Source organism: Simochromis diagramma, unplaced genomic scaffold, assembly GCF_900408965.1.
Source record: "Simochromis diagramma unplaced genomic scaffold, fSimDia1.1 OVJJ01000816.1, whole genome shotgun sequence".
Classification (NCBI taxonomy): Eukaryota; Metazoa; Chordata; class Actinopteri; order Cichliformes; family Cichlidae; genus Simochromis; species Simochromis diagramma.
This window is the reverse complement of record NW_024386908.1, coordinates 12197543-12218926: the sequence shown is the minus strand read 5'-3', so window position 1 is coordinate 12218926 and position 21384 is coordinate 12197543. Positions and strand designations below refer to the sequence as shown.

Sequence of the window (21384 nt, the reverse complement as noted above, 5' to 3'; positions counted from 1 at the left end):
ATAGGTTGCCAGTCTGTGCTTCCCATTTCAGTATTAATTGATGCATAAATGCAAAATATAATCTGTTTCCAAATTTGTGATCGCAGGATGAGGGAAAATCACAAGGAGCATTTTTCACGTTCATTTAACATGTGATAGTTTTTCGTGGCAGACACTTGATCACTGAGTAAATGATCCCTAGCTCATTTGATGGGCTAACTGACAGCTCCTTAGTGTTTCATTAAGTAAATTATTAGACAGATGTGCTGGAGACACCCATTTGTTTTTTGTGTTGAGTCATAATTAGGAGTGTAACAATTCTGAAACTAATCCAAACATGGTCTGTTTTTTTCATTTTTCCATGTGAGATATTTCTCCTCCATCTGCCCGCCCCGCGCATTTCCACCAATGTTGAGCTGTCATTAAGTTGCTTATAGATGTGTTAATAGGACATAGAGACATTGTACCACAATAGTTAAGGGCGGCAACATGGTCCCTGAATGTAAACGCATAAGAACTTCTGGAGGGTTGTGTGCTTAAAGAGATTTATTTATTTTTTATTAAGATTTTTATGTCTAAATGGAAGCTTAATAAGGGCGGTTTGGAAATGGCTTCAGTAATTTGCATTATGGTAATAATTTCCATGCATGACAAATCAGTGATGCTGTGCCAAAAAGCATGCGCTAACTGTGTTTGTGCTAGTTGGGCATGGGAAGCTGTTAATGTCTGGTTAAAGTGCGCTACTCTGGTAGAAGCCGCATTTCAAAATAAAAAAGCTTTGCAGGCGAAGCAAGACCTGAAAATACAGAATAATGGAGTCTTTTTTTTTAGTTCATGATCAAGTAATGATTAAGCAACCATGCCTGTGGTAAAAAGACTTCCTGTTTTTCTTACTTACCCCTTCTTTAAAAAAAAAAAAAGATGAAAAAGCATGACGGCAGATGAAATGATTCCCGTCACAGTCGCTCTGAAGAGCTTCAGTGTGAGTTCTCTACAGTATCAATACATTGACTGACTCAATCCACTGCATAGATTGGTTATCTCATTTAGACGGACTTCTGGACCTCATGTTTCCCATCCCTAATGCTACCGATCTGCTATATTGATGGTCGGCCAGATGGAATTGTGGCTGGCTGTGGTCAAGTAGAAATCTAAAGCTTTCTGTCACTTACTTACTGTGAGGAGAAGTGCCCGAGGAAGACACACATACGGTCCAATACACACGCTTACAGATTGTTTGCAGCGCTCCAGATTGTGATTGATTGGAAAGGCAGCTGTGTAATCAATAGCAGCAGCGGCGAAGCAGATTGTGGTCATTTCTTTTACCTCCGCTTAGGTTGAAGAGAAAAGAGAATGTCATCAGCTGCTTGTTGTCTTTCTGTCTTTGTGTCAGAGGATTTTTGTTGTTGCTGACGTTTATGTTTATCATTTTTTTCTTCTTGTTGATGGAATCTCATCACTTGTTTCATTCACATTTAGAATAATATTGCATGTATTTCACATATAGCACAAGTGATATTGAGGGTGATAATATTTGGGAATTAAAAGCCTTCAACAACAGCAGAGATGAATCTGGTGATAGATTTGTGTGTTTGGCAGCGTGGCCTTTATTGTGATTAGCAGTGACGGCAGCATAGGTATTTGGATTGTTAGGGACTGCAGGGACTGCAGGGACTGCAGGGACTGCGCGGCTGACTTGTGACCCCGTGTGAATTTACACTGTGCTTTATTAAGTGGTTTCTCTGCTGCCCTGCAGTTTTTGTCACAGTGGAAATGAGGAATTTCAGCTTTGTTTTCAGTTATTCTCAGGAGGCTGTAACAGGAATGCTTGCCGATTTTTAATCAGACAGCTTTGGTAAAAGGTTGGAAATTACAGGACTAAAAAAATCTGAATCTACAGAGGCTACTTTTTACTTGAAACCTTTATGCTGCTTGTTTCAAAGAGCTGCCAGTTTGATGTGGATTCTGTATTCAGATTGTGCAGTTTTGGAAGTCAGCTGAGGACAGAAGAGGGATGTTGCCATCATATTTAAGGAGATGGGTGAGAGATAAACTGCCAGATTGTTTAAGACTGAGTAGTACATGTATCTTTCTGATGAAGCTGTGTGTGTTTAAGTGGAAAATGTATACAGCTTTTACCGTTTCCTTTCCTTCTTTGATGTCCTGTGTCATAAGAATTACAATAGGTGCTAAGACTTTTATGTGCGCCTTATAGTCGTGAAAATACAGTATGTGTTTGTTTGTTTTTTTATTCTGCTGCTGTAGCCCATCTGCTTCAAGGTTTGATGTCTCATATGTTCAGTGATGTAAAGAGTAGTTATTTGAGTTACTGCTGCCTCCTATTCTCCTCTAATCTCCGTCATTAACAAGGTGTTTACAACCAGACAACTACTCTGTAAAACCTGGAGATCATAGTGTGGGAAAATCCTAAGAATTAGCAGTTTTCTGAGATACTCAGTTGAACATTCATATAATAATAATTATAAAGTAAGTCTACATTAATTTAGTGTATTTTTAAAATATATTGTATTTTCTTAAGCCAAAATCTTTGTAATGGCCTCATTTAAAGTAGTGTTGTTGTATTATGTGTAATACACAGTGAGTTTTAAGACTGTGTGTTTAACATCCACTCAATGCAAAGGTAAAGTATGCGTGAAACAGCATAAAACAAGCTCAAAACAGCTGCAGGGATTTGCCTTGTGCACTGTATTTAAAGATAACCAGTCCATGAGTTATTGCAGCCCTTCGAGGCTCATTGCACTGACCTGGACTCAAATCCAACACAGTCCTTAAACTTATTTTTAAAACAATGTAGACTACTGTTTTGTTTTATGCCCAATATTGATGGCACTTTTCCTTTGTGAATTTTATGTGACTTCCTCCCTCCAGACTCTCTGAGTAACTCCCCACAGGACCAGCAAATTATCAACGATCAAACTTCATCAATAGACTTCCTAAATCCCCGCGGGGAAGTTGTGCAACTATCGATTTCTTGTGTCTTGTTTTAATTACTGGTGAGAAATGAGGGGGTCGGATGCAATTTCAGTCATGCGTGCGTGTGTGTGTTTGACCCACTGCCTCCGATAGCAAACCTCAAAGTTCTTTTGTGCACCAGAGATCAGTTTGACCCAAAGATAAATTACTTCCTGCGTTGGGAAGTGGTGACCGCTTGACCTGTTGAACACGTAATTTAATTTTTGTGCCTTTTTAGGGCATCTGTCAGTAACTCACTGCATATTCATTCACGAATCATCTGCAAAATTATCTGCATGTATTTATTCAGTAAGATACCACTCTGCATATTTATGCTTATATTTGCATGCCAGTGGGGCGTTGGATGATTCATGGCATTCTTCTGTCCAGCAACCAGTTAGCGTAGCTTAGTATAAAGACTGGGAACAGGAGGAAACGGGAAGCCTGGCTCTGCTTAAAGCTTTGTGTGTTTGTGTCCAACTGACAGTTTGCTCTTTTCTGACTACTTCTTGACTCTAAACAGTGGCAACGCCAGTAATGACAAAATTCCAAAAAGCACCCGACACAAAGCAAAAACTAAACTGGAATAAATCTACGTGTTTATCGACACCATTGTTTAAGTAAAGACCGAGTATTTGTTTCCCCATTTAGTGCTAAGCTAAGTGAACTGGCTGCTGGTATCATATAGTCATTGCTGGAAAAATATGGCTTTTTCCAACCACCTCTTGCAGATCTTCCAGGGAGACTGTGAGGCATTCCCAAAGCAGCTGAGAAATGTAATCTCTCCAGTGTCTCTTGGGTCTGCTTTGGGGTCTCCTCCCAGTTGAACATGCCTGAAAGTAGGTGTTCTAGTGAGATGCCTGACCCAAGACTGACTGGCTCCTTTCAATTTGAAGGAGTAATGGTTCTTTCGAGTCCCTTCAGAATGATCTAGGCTGATCCCAGACACCCTGCAGATGAAACTCATTGTCATTACTTGCATCTGGAGTCTCATTCTTTTGATCACCAAACACAGCTTGTGAACACAGGTGAGGGTATGAACGTAGATCAACAAGTAAATTTTCCCACTCAGCTCTCTCTTCACCACAGCAGATCGGTACAGCATCCATTTTGCTGCAGATGCTACACCAGTATTAATATGTCTAGTCTGTTAATCTCCAGCTCCACTCTCCCCTCACTTCACCAACCAAAAATTGGACACTCTGCCTATTTCCAGCTGTTTGACACTGGCTTGCAAAACACTCCAGTGCGAGCAGGAAGTCTTGGCTGGATGAAGCCCAAAGAACCACATCATCTGCAAAAAGCAGAAATGAGATCCTTAGACCACTAAACCCGACGCCCTCCTCCACTTGGATGCTCCTAGAAATTCGGTCCAAAAAATTATGAAAGGGCATTTGTAATTTATCAGGATCAAAACAAGAGCAAGATGTTTTAATTGTGTTCAGTCTGTATTTTGTGTCTTTGTTATTAGCTCTCATTCTGGTTCCATTCACTCCAGCTTCTAACCTCAGAATTGGCATTGATTCTATTGTATATATTGATTCTACATACTTAAAATGGTTTCAGTACACATTTTCTGCTATATCGACCAGCTTACCAGCTGTGCTTTCCCCTGTCTCTCCTCGCTGTCATGTAAAATTCAGTCTTCTCCTTTAAAAACTGAATTAATTTTTTTAGAGTTGTTAAAAGTGGATGAACAGCTACATAAAGGAGACAAATATAGTCCAGTGCTGGGGGGATGCTGTTCAAATTAGCAAAATTACTAAAAAGGAGTTTTGTAGGAAGCTGCTGTTTTGCTAAATACGCTAAAAACTGAAGGCTGTTTTGCAAGAACTTAATCAGCAAATTAGGCCAGAAGCTGGTGAGGAAAATAACTTCATGTACAGAATAGATGACACTTATAGTTTAAATAGTTTAAATCTGTGCTGCAAAACCGAAAAATGATGCCCTTTGCAAACTTTCAAGTATTGCTGAATAGCTGCTGTATCCACACGCTGAGTGAGTGGCTGAAGTTTGACATACAGAGACTTCAGATATTTTTTATTTTTTTGACCCTGTGTCACCCACAGTGTGGATTTAGTGGTGCAGAAATGGAGCAGTAGACAGTGACAGATTGGTGATGAAGAGAGAAGAGAGAGACAGGGGGAACACCTCTCCTTGAAAAAGCTGAGCAGGACTACCTTTTAGAGTTGTGTAGGTGTGAATGGGATTTTCTTCCTGACACTGTGAGAATATGAGGTGAAACTGAAATTCCTGTTATAAAAAGACACCACACTGTATATGTCACTAATGTGTTATTGCCTGTTGCATTAGCTAATTGCCTTTTCTGTTCCGGGAGAAACATCGAGATTTTCAGTGTTACTGTACACGGGAGAGAAAAAAGGAATTTCTAGATTAAAGACAGAAGTATGCACCTTAGCAGTCTTTAAAAGGGATCTCTACTGATTTTATATATTTATATATATATTTATGAATCAGTTATCAGTTATTAATCTGTTATTTGTTGATCACCCAAGTACTTTCATAGTGGACCTTTCAATGAGTAAGACCAGAGCTATTACGTCAGCCGCCATCTTCCACGTGTATGTTTCGCTGTACCATGGTACAGTATTGTGTTATTGACTTCTTCTTCAGCATCTAAATATAGAACACTTGTAGCTGTATGCTCCCCACTTCAGTTCCAGAGGAACTGCCTCCTTGGCACACACTTGGTACGCTGTAGTCCCTACTGTGCCGAAGAAAAACAAGTACCATCGTGTTTTTAGAATTTTGGTACTTGATGGTACCATAAGTATCGGTTCTGATGACATCTCTAACCAGGTTTGTGAACATTTGCCGTCAGCTGCAATGAGCTCTGAGTCTGAGTTTATTAATTAGACAGTTAGCCATTGTTTCCTAACCTTTGCCAGTTGGTCTGAGAGTGATTGCAGTCAGTGGAGGCCAGAAATACTTGAAATTGCTACTTAAATAAAAAAAAAAAAAATTCAATTAGTTGGTTACCACCGATTTATCTGATTTGATTTATCTGATTTAAAGAATGGTAGAATGCTTCTCCGCCATCACTGCCTGCTTCTTTTATGAGCATGGAGTAATGTGAAGGAAACAGGGCTCACTGTGTGTCAAAACAGCCTTCCTTCAAAACATTTAAGTGATCTTTACTTACTTTTTCCTATAGTATGCACAATTGCAGTCACTGACTGGTCATACATGAGCGTAAAAACTCATTTGTTTCTGCTTTTTTCTTTAAAGTAGCACCTCTCCCTGTATTTACAGGGCATACATGTACTATACAGCTGCAAATGCATGCACACATTTTGTGCAGCTTACATAAACCCACTAAAGAAGTAAACCGGGGCCTCAGAAATTAAGCTGTATTAAAGATCGTGGAGCAAGATTTCTTCTCTGTTCTCTCTCCAGAAATACAATTTGCCTTTTGAGAATTTTCACACACTTTGCACTTTGATTCTCTCTCTGTGGTTAAGCTAATTTCGACTATGACACCGCGCAAACTCAGTTATGTAAACGGGCGCATCTGCTACATTAGACATGCGTGAAAAGTAGCATATTCATACCCTAAAGCATCATGGGGGCTGGACTCTCTCTGTGCGAGTCGGTTTCAAACATCAAAGGCCAGTTCCAAAGAGAAGTTAATGCTCACATGTAAGAGTCTGTCTACGTGTGTGTATTTTTTATCATCCTACAGGTCATATCAGTTAGTGAGCTTCTGCAGCACTGCTATTAATCAGCAGGTATCTCTTCTGCTTCTTCTTCAAAACAGGATATGAAGCAAGCCCACTTCCTGTCTGACTTTATCTGTTGTGATGGCAAGTGCACCTCAGCGCATATTGGTTCCTTTTTTTTATTTCCCCTGAAGTTATTGCTGTTGTTGAGTCCTCTCTTTCTGTTGAAACGCCCTTTGATTTTTCACTATATCAGGCGGCGTGAATTTCAACAGGCAGTTGGATTCAGTTAACTTAAATTCCCTCCCCACAAAGAAGAGGTTCCTTTTTAAAAAGAATCCAGAACTACAAAGGTTTTCCCAGTTCCTTCGTTCCTTTTCCTTTGATGACAGTTTGCCGCTTTGATGTAGCCTGAACTTTGCTGCAGCGTGATGCCAGCTTCAGTATCAATACTGAGTGAGAACCAGCAAATGAAGGCTTTCGCTTCCGAGTTTGCATCCAGAATGGGAAATGTCTTCCCACTTGAAGGACATTACATATTCTGTTTTTTAATGACTGATAAGAAATTACATTTATAAAGAAGTGGAGACCAAATTTAGCTCTCACTCGTTGAGCAGCAGCTTTTTTTTAAATTGCTCGAGGTATGTGTTGCTTTTCACCACATCCCCAATTAGCATCCAGTACATCAAGGTGAGCTTAAAAGAAAAGAAAATCATTTTGTAATGCCTAAACAGGCTTGGTGAAATGAAACTGCTTACTGTACTGTACTCTCACCTTTTTGGCTATATCATGTCTGCTTAGTTCTCTGCAAAAGTGATGAACAAGGAGGGAGAAACTGTCAGGGTGTAACTAAAGAAGGGTTCAAACAGAGGGCAGCATTGCTCTGCCTGCGGGGAGGCCCATCATGACGTTTGACCTCTTTACCTTTACTGCTTTGATCAAAAAGAGGGTTTGGACCTTAAGGAGAACCTGATACAAAGGAGAAAAGAGATCTGTCAGAAACCGGAAAACACACTATTAAATTTTAATGTAAATGTGCAGCACAGGAGCAGTAGTTGCATGCAAACATGAATGCAGAGACACAGCATTTCAACCCAGAGCTCCCCTTCACATTGCTGAGGTTAATTAGGTAGGACGTCGTCTGCATATTTGACTAATCCGCCAAGAGTCTGCATTCCTGCAGCAGCACCTCTCCTCCATTATCTAATCGCAAGTTGTCTTCTAAATCTATTTAAGCTCTGCTGGCTCGGTTTATGCTTCTGGTGAAAGAACAGAAAACAATGGAGGAGTGACAGGGCAACAGACTGAGTTCGGGAATTTAAGTTGAACGTGGAAGAGCGGAACAGAACAGCTGTGATAAGAGACCTGGCCTCATTACAAAGTGATTTACAAAGTTCAAGTTGTTATCCAGTGTGTGTGGCATTCATTTTCAAAAGGCGCATCGCCTGTGTCTTGTACTTTTTGGCAGGGTTTACACATTAAATACAACGTTCACAGGTTCTCTCACTGGGCAGCAGTGAATATAAATACATATCTATCAATGGGGTTGAGACACCTTCTCAGAGTTGAGGCCCTTGTGGAGCTTATGAAACAGATCAAATATGCATGAGTTTTAAAAGAAGTAATAGGACAACAAAGAATAATATTGTAATCTGTCAGGCCTCTAACAGTTAGCTGTGGTCGTAGAGGTTGAGGGAATTCCCTTGATGGTCAAACTGCACATTATAATGCTTTTTTCTAAGAGAATGCCAGACAACAATATTATTACCTGCTCATCTACACATACGCTGAACCAATATCATGTGTATTTAAATGAGTAGCTTAAAGAAATTTCCATTTGCATGAAATGTGCAAAACATATTGATTTCTAAGTATGACTAATTATGTAACGTGTATGAAAAATTAAGAGCGTTGTACACGTGGCATGGTTTTTATTATAGGTTGGACACTAATTACATCACAATGTGCTGGCTGCTATTTAAGCCAACTTTTTTTAACATGCAGGGTTAGTCCAGTACAATCAATGGAGGTCCTGCATTGTTTGAATATACGAAATGAGACAGTAAACAGCTGGTGTCATCACCAATACTAATGTGGACAATAACTGTGAGTAAAATGTTCCAGACAGGACTCCAGCTTGTGTTGATTGTGCCGTCAACCAACACCCTATGTATTTGTTCTTCTCCACACTATCAAATGAGACTAAAGGGATATCTAAGTATATCAGAAGAGGAGCCTAAGGCGGTACTTGTATCTTTAAAATATGATGAGAAGGGGGTCCTGACCAAGTGTTGGTATGTATCAAGTTGGGAGCAAGAGTGTTAGGCTAAATTTCTTATGCAAGTTCTCGTTGACGTCCTTAGAAGAGCAATAAAAAGCATTCTAACAGGAAACATTACCAACTATTAAAAGATGTGCACAGACCAACACCGCAAGGCTTTGCAGCATCTGATTATATCTGCCCAGAACACCACTGGCACCCTGCTATGTGTCTGCTCAGAGCCTAAAGCATACTAAAGTACACTTCGACGGACACAGGCCACAGCCTGTTCACCCTGCTGCCACCCAGCAACCCGCTGAACCACCAGACTTCAGAAGTTTCTTTCCTCGGGCCGTGAGGTTATTGAATTGATCTGCCACGCTGCATCATAAATATAGTTTCAAAAATTTATTTTTCTAATTTTATTTTGCTTTTGTTTTTTTGTCAGTGATATAAATAAGACGTCATTTGCAAGCTTCCTCAACCTTCTGTGGCATAATAATAAATACAAATACTGATTCTAAAACTTTGAAATGTAAAATTGATGAAATGTAAGTGACTGAAGGGAATCTGCAAAGGGGAAAAAAGCTCTAGAAGAGGCCAGAAAAACTATGCAGAGCTCTCTGTCGGCTTTAGGCCAACCCCCAAATGCAAAAGGAACTCAGTAGTGTTACACATCGGCCATTGCTCCACAACCTAGAAGTGTGCCATAAACAGAACAACTTGTTCAGCTCTGGCCTTTACAATGAGACTCACGCATGCTGCAAACAAGATTTCCTCATTTCCTCACAAAGTAGCTACACAAATTTGTTTGTCCAGGTTTTTATGATGGTAATATGCCTCGGTGTATGACTGCTGTGTTTTAGCGTTAATACGGCGATTTTGGGAGTTTGTCACTTCCAGAGATTCTTTGTACTGCAGGGCTTAATGACTCAGTGTACATGTTTGTTTTGGGGTAACACCAGTGGTAAATATCTGTTTCTGTGCTTTCAAAGTCTGTTCAAACCCAGTGAACCCACATTGGCAGCTTAGTGCTTGTATTACTGGGATTAGAGTTAAATAAAGGAAATATGTGATAAAATATTATAAAAATGCTTCTTTTAATAAACAGTGTACCTTTAACAAAAAAAATGGCATGTAGCTACTAATTACACTCATTGGCCACGTTGTTAGACACACCCTGCTTTAGAGATTTTGGGCTATAGTGACATGATAGCATCACACAGTTGCTGCATATTTGTTTTTTGTTTTTTTTGCCTGTCCCATTTGGTTCTTTAGCCGTCAGAATTGTTGTCTGAAGACCAACAAGGATACCCAATGGATTTATTTTGCCAAATGGATCATCATGGCATTGCCGTATTGGTCCATTTGATCGACCTTTGTTTTTATTATTTATTTTATTTTATTTTCAATTGTTACAGACAGGACAGACATGAGTGAGGGATAGGAAAGAGAGAAAGAAAGAGGAAGGGAAAGAAAAACAGAAGGGGAGAGGGACAGTGAGAAAGGGGGAAAAAAAATCTCCTGGATCACCTGTTGAGAGAGAAAGAATAGAAAACAAGCAAAAAAAAAAAACAAAGCAACATACTAAACACAACACCATCGCATTAATCTAGCTAAGTGTAAACAGCAGTAAATACTAAATATTGAATGTTGTTGTGCAGCACGCAGGACAGACAGCGCACAATGTGCTTTGAAGTAGCAGCCAAGAAAGGTGTGATTTAAGTCTACGAAGAGTGAACACCTGTGTGCACACCTGTGTGGATCAGCGCGCTTGTATCCCCCATGTAATGGTCTGCAAGAGATTGTAGAGAGCCATAGCCCTGTCCCCCAGGGCATGAAGCAGGCATGGAGGAGATCCAGGCCCCAGACATCCAGAGGCCCCAGAGTGCGAGAGCCCAAGGAGGACCACCGGAGGGGCATCTGTGCCACCCTCATGGGAAGGGCTGAGGATCCCCAGACGAGAGGTCACCCAGTAGCCACCGAGCAGAAGCTAGAGGGGGCTGCACCGGCGTGCCCGCCGGCTCCGCCGGCAGCCAGCTGTGCCAGAGTGGACCGAGCCGCAGGCCCAGATGCCGGAGGCCCGAGGGCCCCCCGCGCCCCGGAAGAGGCCTGACCGAGCAACAGGCGCCAGGCCCCGCCAAGTAGCCACCGGGAGTGAGCTGGTACATACCTGAGTGCCCAGCCCCGGACACCAAGAACCACCAACGCACCGACCCCTGAGGGCATCAGTCACCGGCAGGGAGTGTGGTGAGGGGAGATAGGCCTCCACACTTTGGAGGGCCTGGGAGTTCCCAGAGAGGTGGAGTGTAAGACCCGACCTGACATATAGACACAGACAAACAGGCACACACAGACACAAACATGCATTCCCACCCTCATGCACACATATACAAACACTCAGCACTCACCCAACGTAAGGATTGATGCTGCATATTTGTTAACTGCACATCCATGATATAAATCTCCAATTTCACCACATCCTAAAAGAGCTCTATATATGTAGATTGAGATCTGGTGACCGTGGAGTCCATTTGAGTACGGTGAGCTGATTACAAAGTTCAGGAAGTTTGAGATGAATTGAGTTTTTTGACATGGTGTGTTATTCTTCCGGAAGCATCCATAAGAAGATGTGCACATAAATGAATGTCAGCAGCAATACTAAGAGGCTCAAACTATGCCAATAATCCATGCTTTTATGCTCTTTATGCCAAATTCTGACCCCATTATTGGCATGTCGCAGCAGAAATCAGATCAGGAAACACTTTTCCAATTGTCTATTGTCCAGTTTCGGTGATCCTGTGGAAACTGTCGTCTCAAACCAATCTTTCCAGGACCAACAACTAGTCACATTCAAAGACATTTAAATCACCTTTCTTCCTCATTCTGATGCTCAGTTGAACTTCAGCAGGTTGTCTTGCCCATGTCTGTGTGTCTAAATGCTACTGCAACGTGATTGGCTGGTTAGATATTTGTGCTAACAAGCAGCTGAACACGTGTACTTATGTGAATGTAGAAACTGTAGGTATAGAAGCTGCTACACAACAAAACCACTACCTTGACAAAGCTGCTTGGCCTTTTGTTGAGCTACAATCTGTCACCTTACATTTTCCCAGCTGTTGTCTTGCTTAAAAAATCACCCAAATACTGTGACGACTACTCCAGGGAATTAAATGATGAAAGCTTGAATCAAATTTTTCTCTTGTCTCTCCCTCTTAGAAGTATATCGAGTGTATTTATTAGCTTTTAAACGCAGCACAAATTTATCTGATTTATCTGATACTTTTTTGCAGATTTTTTTTTTTTTTTTGTGAGTCAAATCTATCTACATTTATTTCAGAACGGATTCGAAACTGGACACTGTGTCTTTATCTCTACGTGCATTGAATTTAGGTTTTCCTCCTCTCTCCTCATTCGCTGTCAGTCGGCTCTTTTTAACAACCCATCCTGCTGGCTGGATAGGTCAGTGCTAGAAGGGGTCAGCAGAGCAGCATGATCGATATGGCCTCAAACAGTCACAGTGTGCACTGATCAGCTGAACCATTAGAAACAAGCCTTGCTGTATCTCTCTTTTTTTTTTTTTATCTCTGATCTTCTGCCTCACGATCTACTACTTGTCTTTGTGTGTGTGTGTGTGTGTGTGTGTGTGTGTGTGTGTGTGTGTACCATATTAAGAGCAAATAGTGCTGAAATGAATGATAATCTGAATTCAGAGGAAATAAGACTGCCTAGTCGTGCACTTTGTTCTGTTAGTGTGCGTATGTGTGCGTGTGCAGCCAGCCCTTAATAGCACTTTTAATTCACGTTTAGTTGTGTCTCTGTGTGCACAGCTGTTGCATAATTCCCCTGACCTTGATCATTGTGTTGATGCCTGTCAAAACCCAGTGAATGTTCTGCTGTTGCTGCTTTACTCCAGTGTCTCCAAGGAGAAAGTTCCTCATGAGATACACTATCTGTCTGTGAGAGTGAAAGTAGAAGTGAAATTTAAATGCTTTCTTTAAAAAAATAGAAAGAAATAAAGAAATAATATTTATTTTCAATTAGATTTCACTACAGGAAGGATTCCTTCGGTTCCCTACAGATATGATCAATGAAATAAAAGGAATTAAGTGTTAAAGTGCAGCTTTTATTTTGTACAGCAAATCTTCAAAGGAAGCATTGATTTTTTTTATCCTTCATTTCAGGATGCACATATGCCAAAATCAATAAGAGGGAGACATGGAGTTATAGAGATTATAGGGTGGTGTGACTAGATACATGTTTTTGGCAATTAGATACATAAAACCAGTGAGATTTAGAGCTGTGTGTGTGTGTGTGTGTGTGTGTGTGTGTGTGTGTGTGTGTGTGTGTGTGTGTGTGTGTTGTGTGTGTGTGTGTATAATAAAAAAGGCTCAACAGTCACTTTTAGAAGTTTCTTGGTGCAGCTTTTCAGCTAAGATTTGCTCAGGCTCGAATTGAGCTAATTAGTACTTCTCTCACTTGTACGAGTTCATTTGAAAAAGAGAGGTCATATAATTATAGCCCCGGGAAAACCCTGAGCTGTAAGTAGATTTTAGTGTTTGTGTGTCATCTGTATACGGGTGTGTTTCGGTGCGTGTTCAGCCTCTGTGGAGCTGGATTTCCTCGTAACTTTCTGTCTTTGTGTAATTTTATTAGCATGCTCAGCCGTTTCTCAAGTACAAGAATTGACCTCATTCGCTCCCATTATTTGCCAGTGTGATGAAGCAGAACTTAAGATCTCCTGACTGTTGCCTCCGAATGAGAAATTACAAGCCTCACCCTGGGACCCTTACATAATAAAGCTAGATTATTTTGTGTGAAGAAAAGCGCAATATGAAAACAAACTAATAAACACACTGTTACACAAAGAAACTGCTCAGTAAAACAACACCTGTACGACTTCATACGTAATTTACTTGGGGGAAAAGTGTCACTAAACATTTTAAAATGAGCAATCTCTGTCTTGAAGGGCATTTTTCTCAAGAAAACACCACAAGCCACTTTCCACCTGTCCTTGCTTTCCATGCTTGACACATTTGAGGAATGTGAATCCTAATTGGTCGGGACTGGCTTGTCATTTCCTGCTTCTAAACTAAAAGAGACTGTCGCAGCTGGTAGCACACTTACACCAGCTGATGAAATAAAGGTGGTAAATCTGTACAACTAAAAGCAGTCATAAACGTGGGTGTGTGTGTGTGCGCGTTGATTAATTGAGGCATTTCTCTGTTCCACAGCATGTGGAAGGGCCTGAACGTGAACTGCACAGACAGCTCAGGATACACACCCTTACACCATGCATCACTCAATGGACACAGGTAAGCCTGCTAATGAGTGTTTCTGTCACTCTATTTCTGCTGGATAGAAATTAGTTATAAATGCAAGTGCTACTCAGTGCACTGGAAACAAATTGTTCTGTTCTTTGTACGCTGTAGAGCTGAAGCTAAATGTTGTTTTCCATTATCAGCAAATCTCTAATTATCTGGATTTTTATGTGTTTGCATGCAAATAAATGGGGGACACAGAGATATCTTTAGATTGGTTTCTTTAAAAAAGTCTGACAGTTTCTTCTACAGATTGCACTCTGTGATTTTTCTATTCTTTAAAAAAAAAAGTGTAATTCTGTGCAAATAAATAAATATATAAATAAATTACCATAACCAAAGGAAAAGAATCTAAAAGAAGTCAGAATGTCATAAATTTTATTTAATTGTTTTCACATTTCTGCTGTGACATGATGAGAGGCCATTGTACTGTGCTTATGTCATGCTGTCAGTGTAAACTGAGTTTGAACGGGCCTTTCTCTGGATAAACCTGCAGGGAGGAGTCTTAACTGCAAACACATCCTATTAACTTGATAAGGTAGTTACACATCCAGGGGCCTGTTCCAGTAAACAACTTCAGTGAAAACTGAAGCAGCTAAACTAGTTGTGTTCCCGTCCTGCTGCTCCTGAACCAGATGTCTGATTTCTTCATTCATACAGTCAATATCAAAGCACATAATGAAAATGTTGATCGGCTGAGTTAAAAGTTGGTACAAACACTGTACAATACACTGTATGAACAAAGGTACTGTAAACCCATGCCTTGAAGCTCTCAGCACACATTTCATGTGCTGATATTAATGCCACTTCATGACTGAGCTGCTGTGGTTCCAGCTTGCGATAATACCACTTACAGCTACACCTACAGAATACCTATGAGGGAAATTTATTGCAACAATGCCACTGGTACCACTACTTGCTCCTCCTGCCCTGGCTTTACATGCATGCGGTGAGCCTTCAGCAACCAATCATCACCAGGTGTAATTCAGAGAAGAGAGCAGGGTGAAGCACTTCTAACATACATGAATTTAAAAATTAACAGGTGGTCCAATGGTTTTGTCCATATGTTTGATATTAGCCCAATATATTTATCATGAGTGCTTTTGGGATCAATTTGACATTGATTTAATCATAAATAATGGATTTATAATAAATTTAGAATGAAATCTGTAGCCTAACAAACACAAAACACTAACTCTCGTGACATTAGGACAGCTGTCAGGTCGCCAGTCATTTTCTCTGCACTGAAACATTTGCTATATATATTTGCTATTGTTTAAATAAAGCTGATTCACACATTGACACTGATCTGTGATCCTGTATCATGCTGTGATTGGTGGCACTGATTGAACATTCCTGTTGTAGTTTGCATCATGACTTAAGGACTGTTTGGACTAGACTAAATGTAATTTTGAAATCAGCACTGAATGCTGTCACGCAACATTTCTGGCTGTAAAACACGTCTGAAGATATTATCGACTGCTTTGTTCATAGGGATGTCACATAGAGATTTGATGCTTAATAACTTTGCTTATAGAGGCTTTAAATCAAAGTTAGAAGTTAGTGCATAACTATGAAAATGAAAATGAAAGCCATTACCGAAAACAATCTTGCATTTTTGGGCAGTAAAATAGTTGCCTACAGTCAGAAATACAAAATTCCTACATTATTTCCGTCCAAACTGTACAATATGTGAATGATTTGAGTGTCTACAGCTGCACAGAACTACAGTGCAGCTCCCTTTCTTCACCTGGTCCTGCTGAGAAATCCGTTACACACTTTGGATTAGCTGCGAGCCTGACTGCTATCCCGGTTTGGCGGAACTGAAGGATTAGCACCGTGTTTTGGGGGCAATTATGTGGATTTCCTCCTTCAGATCAACGGGGAAAGGGGGAGGGAAGTGAGGGAAAGAAAAATGCACCCTCACAGTGAAAATTAGGCTGCCAACAAAAAGCTTCAGAGGAGTGATTTAGCATTTAGGTGGGAGAGTGAAAAGAGAGAAGGAAGAGGACTTGGCAACAGGCAGAGCTGTTTTCAGAGAGTTGTTCTTCAGGCTGGGTTTGAATTGAATTTTTAAAGATCACAACTTTATGACATCAAAGGCGCTTTGGTGATAAATACATATTTTTCATCCTTACGCCATCCTTGTTTTAACTGTTCCTTAAACTGAAATGAAATTATAAGAAGATATAATAAACTACAGAAATAAGTAAGTAAATAGTTCGTGAAGCAGCACAGAGCTGCTTCATTGTGCTCTCCTGAGAGAGGTTTTGCCCTTCTGTCCCCTCTGTTGCTCCCTCCTGACATTTTCAATGCAAATCAAGCACTTCGCCTTGCCTCTTCAGCTGGAGTCCCCCTAATATAAAACACTATCACTGACATTACTACTCAGCAGCAGCTAAATGGATTTTTTTTTTTTTTAGCCCAATCCAACTCTGTGATTTGCTGCTTTAAAAATTTGTGTACTGCTTTATTTATCAAGAGCAGCAAAGCAGCAATGCTGCTCTCTGTAGCTGTACTTTTTCCAGTGCCTCCTGCAGCGAGCTTCCTGTAAATCCCTCAGAACCAAGGCTTTGTTTAACTAGGGTTTAGTAGGAAGTGCAAGTTTATTATCACATAAGGTGGATAAAAACCTGCATAAAAGATGATCTACTGCAGAAAGAAACACAATAAATACCACGATGGTGGAACAGCGAAATTAAGATTGTGTAGCTACAATATGAGAAAAGCTCATTACGATACAGCCGTGTTTATTGAGCATCTTTTTAATTGTAGTGTCAAAGTGACCCACGATTTGTAGGCATAGCTTTATTTCATTTCTTGCACATTCAGTTTTGAAGTGGAGAATTTGCATTTTTTTAAAAAAAAGAAAAGAAAGAAGCACCTCGTATACTGCTGTCCTTGAGTTTGTTCCCCCAAGTCAACTTAGGTAAAATATTACTTAAAGAAGAGAAAGGATGACTTTTTTTTTTTTAGACCGAAGCAAATATTGCAAAGATGAAAATGGCAAAAAAAGAGAAAAAATTATTCTTAAATGAAAGAAAGGCATTTATCTGTAGAGCTTGAACGTTTTAGTATAGCTGAGCATTTGAAGGTGAACATGCAGCATTTATGTTTCCATCTACTAAGCCTGAAGATTATTATAATAAAACCTTTATTTAGCCAGTTGTTACCAAGGTCTTAGTGATTTATACAAGTACTTTTTGTTTTTATATATAGTCAGTAAAAACTTCATTCTCGGAAAGTAGCATGTTTTGCTAGGTGCTGTCTGTGCACTGCTAAAGGATTCGAGTACTTCTTCCACCACTAAAAATGATTAATTGGTCAATATGATGAAGAGATTCTTTGCAAATTATGTTCCAAAGTGAAAAGTGCTAAAAAAGAATCGTTGCTGTCAAATAAAGTTGACTGCTTACCATCATGTGGATTTTGTAGCACCTGGCTGCCTTAACTTCCTAACTGTCTGTTCTTCCACTTGTTCCCCTGTTAATGTATTGATATCCGTGTACCTGCTTCTCTCTCAGAGAGGTGGTGCTGAAACTGCTCCAGTTTGAGGCATCCACAAATGTGTCTGACAGCAAAGGTTGCTTCCCGCTACACCTGGCTGCCTGGAGGGGAGATGTAGACATCGTCCGTATCCTCATCCACCACGGCCCATCCCACTGCCGTGTCAACCAACAGGTAAACACGCAATAATCCCTTCATCATCCTCTTAAGAAACTTCACCTTCAGTGTCACCTTAAAGTCTAGCTTTTGTTTGAGCTCCGCTATGTCTCTCCTCGGTCCAACAAAAGGCTACAGGCTCAATCAACTGCAGGCCTAGAGGTCATGCTAAATAAAAAAGTGATTTCTCAGGTGTCCTTTAATCAGGCAGCAGGCTTTAGCTTGTGGTTCTTTGTCTTCAAAATAAAAGTACATGTGGTTCTGCGATGCTGTTTCATGTTCTTGTAATGAATGTTAATTGACTGGACTCGACAGAGCAAACATAAAATCTATTGATTGTGCTACTACAGGTCAGAATAGCTACTTTGCCATTTTTTGTATTGCAGAATCTTTTAGCAGTCCATTCCTTACTTTTTAAAATGGGTTTTTATTTGTAAAGAGAGGCAAGCTGAGATGGTTTGGACATGTGCAGAGGATGGATACTGGATATTCTGGGAAATGGATGGTGAATATGAAGGAGCCTAGAGGAGGATAGGAGGAAGCCCACAAAGAAGCCCCCTTGCTGAGGCTTCTTTGTGGGCTTCTGTCGATGTCATGAAGGAGAAGATGCAGAGGGTTGGTGTGACAGAGGAGGTTTAATGGTTTAATGGAGGCAGATAATCTGCTGTGGTGACCCATAGAGAATTCAGAACAAAAGAACTTGGCCGGCATATCCACCAGCTACACTGGAAGCCTTGGATTATTTGGCTTTTTCATCAGAGGCCAAGTCAGTCTAGACTAAGTTGGACTAGTTCCCCAGACTGACAATCTGTACTCGGATATGGAGAAGGGACTCTTGTGCCAAGGCCAATAACCTCTGTTCCACTTTCTAAGAAAGTGATCTAGATTTGCACTAAAATCTAATGGATTTTTTCCTTTCCCCATGCACCACCTCTCCGTGTTTTCTGAAGCAAAATACACGCAAGTGTTTTTGAAATCGCTGCAGAACTATTACGTTGCTCTTCCTGAACAAGGACGTCCTCTTCCACTAAAATAAAGTCCTTTAGCCCGATTTCTCGGGGCATGTAAACCAGTGCTGCCGCTGGTCGTCTCATTACGGCTTCTGTCCAACAGAGCCGATCATTTGCATTTTCCAGAGATCTCTCTCTGACAGCCCGGTGAGCGTTTCAGCTCCGGGAGCATTCAGCCTGCCTCTGCTGTCATTCCTTATCAGCAAAAATGACCTTCTTCTCCTGCCTCACTCCTGTTCTGTCCATCTTCGCTGGCAGCATATTGGTGATGTCACAGCTCGCTGATGCGCTGCATCTGAAGATAAGGAAACAAAACACAGGAAGCTGTTTAATCAGAAGTGTTGGCAAAAATGTAAATACCCTAGATATTTCTTTAAAAAAATCAAATCAAATCCTGCACTTGCCGACGGCATAGTAATGGACCTCGCTGGCTATCAGAGCGTTATTTACTCTGCCTAATAAGCACAATTTCCTCTGTCACCATTAGCCAGATTGTTTCCCCATGAGAGTTGTTAGAACCTAATTGTTTGCTGTGATAAATAATGTCCTTTCCCCATAAATGAAGAGGTTCGTCAGCAAGTGAACACGGGCAATTTTCTCTTTTACCTTGTCATTGAGTTGCTGTGCGGGCAGCGTGGACACACACTGAGTGGAAGCTGCTGATGGAGAGAGTACTGTGGACAGGTGCTGACTTCTTGGCATTGTTTGACTGTGCTCTTGTACCTCTTATTAAGTACACACACAGTGAAAAACATCCCACTTATCTATGCGTTCATGTTTTCAAGCACATTTATTTAATGCTTTCTTAAATTTCCTGGAATTTCGTCAGCAAACCCCCAAAGCAGCAGCGGCTTCTCTTTCTTTGCTTTTTATATGTGGGAGGCCAGAATGGGTTTCTATGAGAAGTAATCCAGTCTAGCAAGACAAAGTTAACAGAAGAGAGATTATGTTTATTGTGTCCGTATTTGGCGCATAGTGCAAATAAAAACCCAAAGACTGTGAATTTTATATGCTGCAAGCATAGCTCTGGCTCCACTGCAGCTGAAGAATCAGTTCACGACAAAATATTATTGAACTCTCAAGCAAAATAGTTCTGAGCACGCAGTGATGTGTAGGCTATTGAGTTTAATTGAAAATGACTTTAATATAAATAATATAATTTGTGGCACTTTTGGAAGACTTGTTCTTGATACTGAGCCGATAACCTGTGCAAATAATTCCCCCCCCTTTTTTCTGGCCCTAAAACCCAGACATAAGAAATCAGTTGACACTGTATATACAGATGTGTTCTCCGGAGGAGGGATTCCCAAATGATATGCTGTGAGGCATGCGATTTTTGGGACGACCATGCATTATGTTTTCTAACACAGCTGCACAGAAAATGAAAAATGAATCCTGTATAAGTGGTTTTTGTACTCGTTTGCCCTAAAAGAAAATCCTTCATAAACCAATGTTGCTTTTGTACAAATGTTTTAAGGATTAAATTATTACTTGGAGCCTAATAGTGTTTGAATAGTGAGACTTTCTTCCCTTTTTTGCAATACTAGCACGGTGGCAAAACGGCTAAGGAGGCACTCGGTAAGCAAACATCCCTCCTGATAAAAAGCGCGTGTCCTTCAAAGGAGCACTGGATCTGAACTGGAGGTGGAAAATCTGTCTGCTGTGTTGTGAAACTGTCTGGTGGTTGAACTATAAGCGAGTGAGTGGGGATACTCTTGCAAAAAAAAAAGAAAGAAAGAAAAGTTGTGGCTATCATGGCAGGTCCAGTTTCTGCTAATGTGCCTTTCTCTGACAATGCAATTAGAAGAAGCATGTCAGGTAATGTGGGCGATATTTTGCACAGGTGTGAATAAAGGTGTGTCTTGACATTTTTGCTTGTCCTTAACTAAACTGAAACTCTCTTGTGTCTATAAATAAAGTTGCTCATTACCGTTATCTCCTGCTACCTTTTCCACACTCCTGTCATCATTTGTGACTTTATGTAAGAAAATGAGCACACAAGTTGAGTTTGTAGTTCAGTTTAAATCTGCTGCGCTGCACTGTAAATGTGCTGTGTCGGTGTCATTGCTTTTTTTTCCTAATGAAATTCTGATATTTGTCAAATGAATGTGTTTTATAATTGTACAGAATATTTCCAGTTTATCTTTAAAACTGTAAAAGTGAATGCTTTGACATGAATTGAGCTGCGGTTTGGGGAAGGCCTCGAAGGGGACTGGCGATGGCTCCCGGGCCTGGCAGATCCCCATGCACTAAATAGAAGTGAAGAAGTTAAAGAATGGAGAACAAGGAGGGAGGGTGGGGCATGTAAACGAGAATGACCAGTTTGTAGAACTGAGGGAACCTATATAGATGACAGCCGGAAGGAGCGTATTTGGAGGCGTGGTCCCGCTCCTGAAATTCCAATACATAATCTCCAATTAATCATCTAATTACACTGATCATCTTTCTCTGTAACACTCTTCATATGCTATATCTCACTTTGATGCTTGTCATCAGCT

At 40.6% G+C, this 21384-nt stretch overlaps 1 protein-coding gene across 3 annotated transcripts in view; it reads left to right on the top strand.

Annotated features, from left to right (window-relative positions):
• Positions 1–21384, top strand: part of anks1b (ankyrin repeat and sterile alpha motif domain containing 1B) — a 264035-nt gene that overhangs the window by 53874 nt on the left and 188777 nt on the right. For all 3 annotated transcript variants that reach the window (XM_040035435.1, XM_040035437.1, XM_040035436.1), the window contains exons 2-3: positions 14127–14207; positions 17738–17894. In XM_040035435.1, coding sequence (XP_039891369.1) covers positions 14127–14207; positions 17738–17894 — 238 coding nt within the window. The remainder of the gene's footprint in view (positions 1–14126; positions 14208–17737; positions 17895–21384) is intronic.